The following is a 12,523-nucleotide window of genomic DNA, read 5'->3' as shown; positions in this document are numbered from 1 at the left end:
CCAAAGGATTCAAAATGTTCACGCCTCTCCCTGAGTGCCCACATTATACAACCCTACAGTGTAAGAGTGTCTCCAGTGTTTAAGACCAATAACATCATCATCTGCCAAGGGGGGTTTACAACCTCGTTAACTTAATTACTTCTTATAAAATGAGCCCTCTGATACTACATGGTGGTTCTGTATATGCTATTAAGCAAAAACTCTCACTGAAAAGAGATACTATACGTTAAGTACATAGCACATTCCAGGCCCTCAATAAATGTTAGTTCTCTTCTTCTTTCATTCATTCACTAACATAAACATGCTAATAGCTACATGTATTCAAAAAAATTTTGGTGACTAAGATAATGTGACATTTCAAAAATGGCCTGGCATTCCTCTTCCCCACAGAATTGAGATTAAACCCCTTCTTGAAATTCCTCACACACTGTACTGCAATCTCTGTATTATTTTCCATCATTTCGTTTTCCCGTAAGTAATCTCCATGAAACAGAGACATTAAACAACACAAAGTCTATGCTTTACTCAAAACTATAGTTTGATGACAATTAAAACCTTAATACAATTTGAAACAATTTCTGTACCCCTGCTTTCAAAAAGAAAGAAAAGTAGAAAAAGATGGGAATACGTAAGTAAAACACTAAATGTCTCTATGGAAATGGAGGTAGGAGATGCTATTGGGATCTATAAATGAAAAGAAAGGGCTGAGCAGCTACCAAAGAGTGTAGCTGAGTAGATATTTAAAAACAGCAGCTCTCAGGAGTAGTGTCCACTGCCCAGCACCAGGATTTTTGTGATAATGGACACATGAAACATCACCAGATCCAAAAAGCACAGTAGCTCAAAAACAAGACAAATGCTTCGAGTGACTTCTGGACAGTGCTACTCAAAGTACGGTCTGAGGACCAGCACTACTCAAAAGCTGGTTGGCCCAGGGACTGCTACTGGTCTATCTACACATGAGAGTAGGCGTTGAGAAGTTTTTGTAGCAATTTGGTAGTTTATTTTGTCTGTGGAAACTAAAACCAGAAATTGGGGCCTGAATTTTCTATGTCTTCTTTTATTTTATTTTTCTGGTATTGGTCAGCAGCAGACTGCAAGAGAAGGGAACCTGGTGCTTCCCAGTGGAAGGTTTGAGACGTACTGCTCCAGGGTGTCTGTGGTACCCTCTCCAGCCTCTTGCTGAAGCAGCACCTGTAAACAGAGCTTCCTACCAGAGGAGGAGGTGATGACCCTGTGAAGCAGCTGTCCATTCCTCAGCTTAGGACAGAGGGCAAAGGGGTCCTAGAAAGGACTAAATCCAGGGAAAACGATAGGATTTCAAGTGGTGAATGGGACACTGAAACAAAGAGGATAAGTTATTGACTAGAAAAATAGAAGAGAAAAGAGAAGAGAAAAATATAGAAAAGAAGAATGAACTCCATGTGCCACTAGATTTCCACCAGAGGAATAAGGTGTTTTTGTTTTTCTCAGAAAAGAATGAATGCCCTCCCTGTGAAATAGTAACAGCAACCTCCATTCAGTTTCTCAATAAAGAAGGTACACGAGCCTACCAGGAGATGGAATTTTGCTCCAGGAGGAAGCAGTATGGTTTACAACTCTCTGAGAAGGAGGAGGTCATATACTAACATGGCTCATGAGTGGATGTGCTGTCTTCTTGGAACACATGTTCCAGAGGAGATGAAGAACTGGCCAATACCAATCAAACCAGTGACCACAACCCACTTCTGATGACTCACTCAGGAACAAATTGAAACAATCAGATACTCAAAGAAGTCTTTAGACATGATGAAGAATGAGTAAAAATCTAAAAAAGTTAATAGGCTTATTAGGAATATTTTCATCTCTTCCTCCCTTATGCTTTAAAAAAGGAAACATATGTGAAATGAATAGGCTTGTAGAAACAGTCAAAGGGATTGAGGTAGGGGTAGGTGGCATGAGATACATCACCAATACAAATGACTTCTGTCAAGGGACACAGTTTTTAACTTGCCTTGCCACCATTTTCACTGGTTAACCTGGAAGCAAACAAGAAGCTGTATTGCTTCTAAGAATTAAATTCTGTTTCACAAGAAAAGAACTGGTTAGTGACACGGAAGGAGCAGAAACTTTCCCCCAAGATACCAGTGTCCTCTTAAAGTTCTTACTGGAAAGAAAGAGTTCTAAACAACCAAAGATATCACAAATTTCTGAGTAAACAGTGGTAAGAGCCTATACCCAGAGTTCAAATGAATGATCTAAAAAGGGGTGGGAAACTCTATATAATGACACTGACTACATACAATAAAGAGCAAGCCTTTTAGTGAAAAGTAACATGAGCTGCCATTAGAAGGGGGGAAAGCATGAGGGGAAGGTGAAGAACAAGGTCGAGGCTAGATCAAGCAGAATCTTGTGTAACAGGCACACGGGGTTTGGCTTATATTTTGGTGCAATGGAAACTATTAAATATTTTTATGTAAAAAGAATCTTGAGGCAAACAAACATGGAAAAACAATATACCAAAACTGATAAGATGCAGCAAGAGTGTTCCAAGAGGAAATTTTATAGCTGTAAATGCATACATCAAGAATAAAAGAAACATCTTAAAAAAAACCCCTAACATTATACCTCAAAAAACTAGAAAAACAAGAACTAAGCCCAACCTTAGCAGAAGATACAGTTTTTTTGAGGAAATAATGAAGATTAGAGCAGAAATAAATGAAACAGAGAATAAGAAAGCAGTAGAAAAGATTAACAAAATTAAAAGTTGGTTCTTTGAAAAAATAAATCAAATTGGCAAACTAACCAAGAAAAAAAGAGCTCAAATAAATAAAATTATAAGTGAAAAAGGAGACATTCAACAGATACCACAGAAATAAAGGAACATAAGAGACTACTATGAACAATTATATGCCAACAAATTAGACAACCTAGAAGAAATGGATAAGTTCCTAGAATCATGAAGAAATAGAAAATCTGAACAGACCGATTACTACTAAGAAGACTGAATCAGTAATCAAAAGCCTCCCAAAAAGAAAAGCCCAGGACCAGAACTATCTCAAACTCTTGCAATACAAAGAAGAGGGAACACTTCCAAACCCAGCATTACCCTTATACCAAAGCCAGATAAGGATACTACAAGAAAAGAAAACTATAGGTCAATATCCTTAATGAATATAAGGGCCAAAATTTGCACCAAAATACTAGCAAACTGAATTCAACAGCACATTAAAAGGACCATATACCATGATCAAGTGGAATTCATCCTTGGGATGCAAGGACGGTCCAACACATGTAAATCAATAAATGTGATACCTCACATTTAACACATACATCACATTTTAATAGAATAAAAGAATAAAATCATATGATCATCTCAATAGATCCAGAAAAAGCATGTGACAAAATTCAACATCCTCTCATGATAAAAACTCTCAACAAATTAGATAAAGAAGGACTATACATCAACATAATAAAGGCCATACAGGACAAGCATACAACTAACATCATACTCAATGGTGAAAGGTTGAAAGCTTTTCCTCTAAGATCAGGAACAAAACAACCCTCCCCACTCCTATTCAACATGGTACTGAAAGTCCCAGGCAGAGCAATTAGGCAAGAAAAAAGAAATAAAAGGCATCAGAAACAGAAAGGAAGAAGTAAAGTCGTCTCTGTTTACAGATGACAGGATCTTATGTACAGAAGATCCAAAAGACTCCACCAAAAAGACTGTAAGAACTAATAAACTAATTTAGTAAAGTTGTAGGATACAAAATCAACATACAGAAATCAGTAGCATTTCTTTATACTAACAATAAACAATTTTAAAAAGCAATAAAGAAAACTATCCCATTTCCAATAGCAACAAAAACAATAAAATACTTAGGAATAAATTTAACCAAGAGGTGAAAGATCTGTATACTGAAAATGATAAGACATTGGTGAAAGAAATTTAAGTGACACAAGCAAATGGAAAGCTATTTCACATTCGTGAACAGAAAAAATTAATATTGTTAAAACGTCCGTACTATCCGAAGCTATCTATAGATTCAATACAATCCCTATCAAAATTCCAATGGCATTTTTCACAGAAATAGAACAAACAATCCTAAAATTCATATGGAAGCACAAAAGACTCCAAATAGCCAAAGCAGTATTGAGAAAGAAGAACAAAGCTAGAGGCATCATACGCCCTGATTTCAAATTATACTACAAAGCTACAGGAATCAAAATAGTATGATACTGGCATAAAAACAGACACATAGATGAATGAAACAGAATCAAGAGACCAGAAATAAACCCATGCATAAGCAGTCAACTAATACTTGACAAAGGAACCAAGAATATTCAATGGAAAAAAGGCAGTCTTTTTAATAAATGGTGTTGGGAAAACTGGATATACACATGTAAGAGAGTGGAACTGACAAAAATTAACTACCACCCACAAAAATTAACTCAAAATGGATTAAAGACTTAAATATAAGACCTGAAACCGTGAAACTTCTAAAAGAAAACATAGGGGAAAACTCTTAGACACTGGTCTTGGCAATGATTTTCTGGATATGACACCCAAAGCACAAACAACAAAAGCAAAAATAAACAAGTGGGATTACATCAGACTAAAAAGCTTCTGCACAGCAAAAGAAATGATTAACAAATGGAAAGGCAACCTACTGAATGGGAGAAAATATCTGCAAATAATATGACCAATAAGGGGTTAATATCCAAAATACATAAATAGCTCATACAGCTCAACCAAAAAAAACCCAAACAATCCGATTAAAAAATGGGCAGAAGGCATAGCACAGGGAGATCAGCTCGGTGCTTTGTGACCACCTAGAGGGGTGGCATAGGGAGGGTGGGAGGGGGGGAGATGCAAGAGGGAAGAGATATGGGAACATACGTATATGTAAAACTGATTCACTTTGTTATAAAGCAGGAACTAACACACCATTGTCAAGCAATTATACTCCAATAAAGATGTTAAAAAAAAAAAATGGGCAGAAGACCTGAATAGACATTTTTCCAAAGAAGACATACAGATGGTCAACAGGCACATGAAAAGATGCTCAACATCATTAATCATCAGAGAAACGCAAATCAAAACCATAATGAGATACCACCTCATGCTTGTCAGAATGGCTAATATCAAAAAAACACAAGAAGTAAGTGTTGGAGAGGATGTGGAGAAAAGGGAATTCTTATGCACTCTTGGTGGGAATGTAAATTGGTGCAGCCACTATGGAAAACAGTATGGAAGTTCCTCAAAAAATTAAAAATAGAACTACCATATGATCCAGCAATACCACTCCTGGGTATATATTCAAAGTAAAAAAAATTACTATGTTGAAGCGATATCTGCACTCCCATGTTCATTGCAGCATTATTTACAATAGTCAAGAAATGGAAACAAGTAAGTGTCTGTCTATGGACGAATGAATAGAGAAAAATGTGGTGTGTGTGTGTGTGTGTGTGTGTGTGTATATATATACATACACAACTGAATATTGTTCAGCCAAAAAAAGAAAAAAAGAAGGAAATCCTGCCATTTGTGACAACACGGATGAACCATGAAGGCATTATACTAACTGAAATAAGTCAGAGAAAGACAAATACTGTATGATCTCACTTACATATGGAATCTAAAAAAAAAAAAAAAAAAAAAAAGACAAATTCATAGAAACAAAGAGAAGAGTAGATTGTTGGTTTGGGAAGGAGAAGGGGGAAATGGAGATGGGTGAAAGGTGGTCAGAAGGTACAAACTTCCAGTTATAAGATGAAGTTCTAGGGATCTAATGTACATCATGGCAACTACAGTTAACACTGTATTGTATACTTAAAAGTTGCTCAGAGGAATTCCCTGGCGGTCCAGTGGTTAGGACTCTGCTCTTCCACTGCAGGGAGCATGGGTTCGATCCCTGGTCAGGGAACTAAGATCTTGCATGCCGTGTGGTGAAGCTAAATAAAAAAGTTGCTAAGAGAGTAGATCTTAAAAGTTCTCACCACACACACACACACACAAAAAGGTAACTTGAAACAAAATTTTTTTAACAGGCCAAGTGTTTGATCCAGTTTTCAGTTTTACAGATCACTCTGGTGTCTGTGAAAAAAAAAGTGTAGGCAAGCATGGGGGAAAAGAAGAGACCTGTTAGATATTGCTACAAACAGTCCTCAAAGGAAGTAATGGTTGGTGGCTTGGTCTAACTAGAGTCGCCATATGGATACAAAGAAAAGGAAGAAAGAACTTGGCATGAGATATATTTTAGAGGTAGGGTTGACAAGATTAGAAAATGGGATTCATGTGGAAGATACAGAAAAGGAAAATATCAAGGATGACTGTTACATCTCTAGCTTGAGAAACTAGGCTGATGGGTGGTCCCATTTATTGAGACCAGGAAGTTTGGGTAGGAGGGTAAAATCAAAAGTTCGGTTTAGGGCATGCTTAGTTTGAGATGCCTCTGAGAGACCCACACAGACTTGTCAAGCAGGTACTGGATGTGTAAGCTGGGAGACAAAGTAAGAGGTACTGAGTGGAGTGTATAGTTTAGGAGGCAAAAACATAATCTGAGACTAGTTGTGACCCCCCTAAAGAGAATATAGAAAGATAAGGAAAGATGATCCAGAACTAATCAACACAACAACTTTTTTTTTTTCTTTTTGGCCGTGCCACGAGGCTTATGGGATATTATTTCCCAGACCAGGGATCGAACCCGGGCCCTCGGCAGTGAGAGCTCAGAGTCGTGACCACTGGACTGCCAGGGAATTCCCCCAAATTAACTTTTAATGAATTAACTATGTTTCAGTTTTCAGTTGTCAGGATCAGTCTTTGTCCTGGTCTGACTCAGTATTTTTGTCAATTTCTTAAATTAAGACACAGGAGGAGGCTCGGGTTGGGGGATGGCATTTATTCAATCATTCAAATATGTAGTGATTGCCTAATGGGTCCCAGGCATTAAGTCAGGCTATAGGGACACAGAGATGAAGAAAATATAATCCCTGCCTTAAAGAGACACTAGAGGCTAGTTTTAAAAAAAAAATTACCAACAAGGGCAATGTGTTTAATGGCACTCAAAAAGAATCATGTTCAAAGTATGAAGATACAGCTTAGCATAGTGGATGAAAATGGTGCTGTGGATTAAATGTTTGTGTCCCCCTGAAATTCATATGTTGAAACCTTAACCTCCAAGATGGAGCCTTCAGGAGGTAATTAGGTTTAGATGAGGACATGAGGGTAGGACCTCGGTGATGGGATTAATGTCCTTATAAGAGGAAGAAGACCAGAGCTCGCTCACGCTCACTTTTAAACTCTCTCCTCCCATGTGAGGACACAGAGAGAAGGTCCTCGCCAGGCACCCTGACTGGACTTCCCAGCTTCCAGAACTATGAGAAATAAATGTCTGTTGTTTAAATCACTCAGTCTCTGGTATTTTGTTACAGCAGCCTGAGCTAAGACAAGTGGGGTCTCTAGAGCTATATATCTACCTGCGTTCAAGATCCCAGCTCTGCCACTTACTCACTGTGTAAGTTTAAGCAAGTTGTTTAACCTTTCTGTGGCTCAATTTCCCCATCATAAAAATGGGGATAAGAAGAATACTTATCTCATACACGCAATATGCTAACCACAATGCCCAACATGTGGTAAGTGCTCATGTAAGTTAGCTAATATTATTATTTCCCAATGGCATGGCAGTGGTTCTATGGGAGGGGACAGAATCATAAACAAAAGATTCTACATGTAGGCTTAAAATAATTTTGTTGAACAATACCCAACTGAGAAAATCTGACCAAACAGAAGTTAATATACAAGAAACCTATAACATCTTGCTCGATGAAAAGACCAATATGAGTCAGTACATGTACCACATTAATAGAAGTCTAGTACCCACATTAAGAGGGCGATAGTTTCACAATAACCAGGAGCAAATTTGAAGTATTCTGTTTACTTCTTGGGATGCAATTTTATAAAGCATGTTGACAAACTGGGAAGATTCTGGAATAATATGACCATGACAGTGAGGAATTTGGGAACGAGATTCAATCCTCCTGTTACATGTTCATATAAGCACCCTTACAAGTGCACACTTCACTTCACTACACTTAATGTTTTGTATATAAATTGTATGTATACATGTATACATTTAGATGTATGTACATATATAGCATAGAGCTATTGTTTATCTCCTGTACTACACTATAAACTTGACAAGGACAGGAATGGTGTCTGGCTCACCAATGTATCACTAGTACCTACTACAGTACCTTTCACCTAGTAGGTACTCAGGAATTATTTCCTAGATGAATGAATAAATGAATGTGTATCACATGAGAAATTTTTAAAGAAAAGGGATTTTTAGCCCTAGGAAGATATGATGGATGACTTCAAAGAATTAAGTGATTGTCCTGTAGGAGAGAAAGTAGACTAATTTGGTAAGGTCCAAGACTGCAGAGTTAAGACGAATACATAGAGGCAGAATTCATCTCTAGGTAAGGAAGAACTTTTGTTACCAAACCTGTGTGACAAAGTCCATAGGCCGCCTTACAAAGCAGTGAGCCCTGCATCACTACAAAAGGAGTTTGGCTGTCCCTGGGGAGGACCTTACACTAGATGGTCTATAACTAAGATCCCTTCCAATTATATGAGGCTGTGCTCTCTGTTACCTTAGATTCTTACATGCCACTCTTTTCCCCTCCCTTTCTGCCCATCCAGAGCCTAGAACCTGCACAACCCTGCAAAGAAACAGGGCACTATGTCTCCAAAGGCTCCGGGAAGGGAGCTGGACACATCTTATCCAACCATTCTTTCTCCAGCTACTTTGAGGGGTAGGGAAGAGGTACTCCTTAAGAAAGTGGAGGAAGAAATAGGTATAGAAAGAAAAGCCATTTCAGGGCAGATAGGGAGACTTTAAAGGCACAAATCTAACTAAGGGCTAATGAACAAAATGGATTCAGTCAGCTGACTGAAATATCCATGGGGGATTTTCTTCTCTTGAGCATCAGGATATCAAAGTTATTAATCTGATAATTAAATAGCCAAGTAAAGTTGAAGCATTTAAATCCCACTTTGGCAAACTAGCAGAAATTACCAATGATCAAAGTCTTATCTATAAAACAAGAACATCTTACAGATGAACCAGTTATGAAAATACCATCCTCCTCTTTCATGGACTCATCAGTTCCATCAAAGAAACCTACTGACAACAGCGGTTCTAACCTGTCCAAGTCTGGACTCAGAGATCACAGCTCTTTTGAACGTTTTCCAGGTAGCTGGGCACCATGTGTAAAATCACTTTCTCACTCAAGACAATCACATAGATTGCTTTTATTAAAAGCACAAGGAAAAAAAAGCATACTCCCTCCCCATTTGAGGGGTTGTTTTATGGGGAGGTTGCCAGCCTGTCTAAAAATGTGTACAAAAATCTCAATTCTTCAGGCTTCGGAGGAAGACTTTTTCTACAGCGAAATCCAGCATTTTCCTGGTGCCCTCCCTCACTTTTTAGCTTTTAGATAGTCTGTGGTTGTGGGATCTCCAAACCCAAACAGTCTGGCATTCCTTAGGGAAGTGGTGAGACCCTGCACTAGACCTTGGTGTCTTGGAGGGAAGGTAAAAGACCTTGAAGTACGCAGGAACTGCAACAGAAAGGTCTAGAATCCAGAAAGAGACTCCCGCATTGGTTGGAACCCTTTTGATAGGTGCCTGCTCCTTCATGTGAGAGATGAGGCAAGTCCTTCCCAGAGAACATTCCAGGATCCTAATCACTAGCTTTCCCAGCATGAGCCCTGTGAGCTTCATGCTAATGAGGCTCCACCCACCCGCTCTGCCGTCGTCATTCGGTGCAGCGTTTACCCTTCTATAGGAGAAAGGAAGGTTGTCCGGTGGCCTTACCTGTTTTTCCTGCTCCGCTTTCCCCAGTAATCAGAATACACTGGTCTTTATCTTGATCTCTTAGGGATCTGTATGCTTCATCTGACAGGGCAAAGCTGCAGGGGGTAATGGGAAAAAAGTCCTTAAAATTCAGTTCATTATTATGTGTTTATCAGATATAACTAACTACAGGCTCTTTAAAGGGTCACTGATACGCTTTAGATAGAAAGCTGAGATATCACATTTTATTTCCTTCACATTCTTAAAGCAAATAAATAAAGCTATCCATTCTTTGTGGCCCGTGTTACCTTCTCCTATGCATTCTCTCTTAACTGAAACGGTACTGATGTATTGTACTCTAAAGATATAGAGTACATGTCCACATGTCCACAACTGGATAATGTTGCTATTTCCAGGACAATACACTGGAGTTTTGAAACAATGAGAAAAAAATTTTTTCAAACATTAGAAAAATGTTATCATATACCAAATAGCTGATATTAACCATCAGTAAGCTAAACATAGAACTACTGCCTTCACAAACAAGATGGCTGAAACTGTAAGGTCCACCAGAGGCAGGTGGTACTATAGGTTTGCCATGGTTCTTGTCCAGATGACAAAGGGCCCCCTATCGAGAAAGTCCTCATGTTGACCTTCCCCTCCTCAAAATTTACTAACAAGGTAAATTTTGCTCCCTCTAACTGAAAAATAATTTTGACAATATGATATTGTACTTAAAATAGGAAAGCTCCTCTTCTAACTCATTTATTAACAAGTACTTATTGAGTCTACCTTATGTGAAGAACACGCCAGGAATGCAGGGGAGAGAGATACAAAATAGAAAATAGGTTAAGTGCAAGGAAAAAGATATGCGCAAAACATTGCAGAACCAGACAGGGCCCTCAAGGGGGTAGGGGTTTGGAGTAGGAGTATCTTAAGAGGTAGAAAAACAGCCCTAAAGAATTCATTAGCAAGACAAAGGGCTTTTAGGCAAAAACAAAGGCCGTATATCCTAGGAGGTGGGGTAAAGGGTATAAGCAGTTGCGAGCTGCTGAAAGGCAAAGCCTGAGGAGTGATGCGCTAGAGAGATGGGCAGACTCCAAATCAGGAGAACAGAGGTGATCGGGAGCCACCCAGTGGGAATGTAAGCAAGGGAGGGACAGGATCACATAGTAATCAGAGAGTAATTAGAGCTAAAAATAGCAGCATTCACCCTGTACCAGCATGGTCCCCCAGGACCTTCATATTTAATCATTTTAAATCTCACAACAAAACTACTACAAATAAATTATTATTAATCCCATTTTCAGATGATGAAATTGTGGCAAAAAGTGAAGACAGAACTTGCCAAGGTCACACTGGCAGTGTGCTCTTGACCACTGGGACACACCACCTCCGTGTTCTGGACAGAGATCACAGGGCCACAGGACGGCATGTAAGAGAGACCAATCTGGAGGCAAGGAGCCTGGGGAAGGGCTGGGATACAGGAAGAGCGTCAATTCAGCCAACCAGACTTTGGCTTCTCTTCAGGAAATGTGTGGCGCCATTAATAATGACAATGTACTGAGCACCTTCAATGTGCCAGGAGCTGAATGAAGTGTTCTCCTATTCATAATCAGATTTCATCCTTACAGTAGCTCTGTGAAGTGAATGCTACTTGTATCCTTAAAGAAAAAGGATCCAATGAGACTGAGAGGTGACATGACATGTCCAAGACCAGGACGGTCATAACTTGAACCCAGAAATCCTGTGTATCACATTCTTCCCCTCTCCTCACATCCTCTTACGATTATCTGTGACCTTATCCTCTGGCTGGACCAATGTGAGGCCCCCAAAGAGAGTCACCACAAGCCTTATTTGTAACCGTCACATCAGTGACTCCAACCAACGCCTTGCACATAAATATACTGATTTGTTGAATGAACATATAAAGAAAAGGAAAGAAAGGGACTTTTCGAGTAACATGTTGCTTTAGCTTGCTTATGTGAACAATGTACACTGATCTCTTTCCATCCAGCATGTCTTCCTCACCCTCAGATCCCTTCAGCCATCCCCTAAGTAACCTTGAGTGTCTTGCTCACCTCCCAAGGTCGCTCAGTGGCCTCATCCTTCTCTAGTGTTCTCTGAATCCCCGAGGAGGAAGCAAACATCCCCCTCTGCACCACTGCATACTGGGACAGTGGACAAAACAGTGAATCCCAGAGGAAGATGCATCCTGGATGGACAGGCTTCCCTGGGCCCCAGACCCCCAACTTAACACCTACAGAACCCCGAGCAAGTCACTCACCCTGGCTGAGTTTTCTTCAGGTACAAAATTAAAAATGTAGCCACATACTTCCACTTAGAGGATTAAGTATACCTGTATGAAAGCACTTTAAAAGTGATCAAGTCCTGAATAAACGTCCAATGTCCTTCTGTATCATAATTAGTTATGCAGACATCTTCTGATCCCTTACCAGAGTGTAAGCTCCTGGGGGCACAGCCTTTCTGTGTAATTAATCTTTGTGCATCCCACAGAGCTATGAACATAAGACATCGTCTATACCAAACTACGAATGCATGAATGAGTGGATCCTCTCAAGTACTGACAAAGTTCCTACTGGACTGCACTCCATAAAGGGTGGTGAACAGGAAAGCCATGTCTTCTATGACCTTCACAAGGGGAAGGAGAGCTTTACTTGG

General features: G+C 39.4%; 1 protein-coding gene across 5 annotated transcripts in view; it reads right to left on the bottom strand.

Moving 5' to 3' along the window:
* MYO1B (myosin IB) overlaps positions 1–12,523 on the bottom strand; it is a 181,275-nt gene that overhangs the window by 87,533 nt on the left and 81,219 nt on the right. For all 5 annotated transcript variants that reach the window (XM_082466965.1, XM_082466961.1, XM_082466962.1 and 2 more), the window contains exon 4: positions 9,863–9,957. In XM_082466965.1, coding sequence (XP_082323091.1) covers positions 9,863–9,957 — 95 coding nt within the window. The remainder of the gene's footprint in view (positions 1–9,862; positions 9,958–12,523) is intronic.

Source organism: Balaenoptera physalus, assembly GCF_965194825.1.
Source record: "Balaenoptera physalus genome assembly, chromosome: 6".
NCBI classification, from domain to species: domain Eukaryota; kingdom Metazoa; phylum Chordata; class Mammalia; order Artiodactyla; family Balaenopteridae; genus Balaenoptera; species Balaenoptera physalus.
The sequence above is the reverse complement of the archived record's forward strand: the minus strand, read 5'-3'. Positions and strand labels throughout refer to the sequence as shown.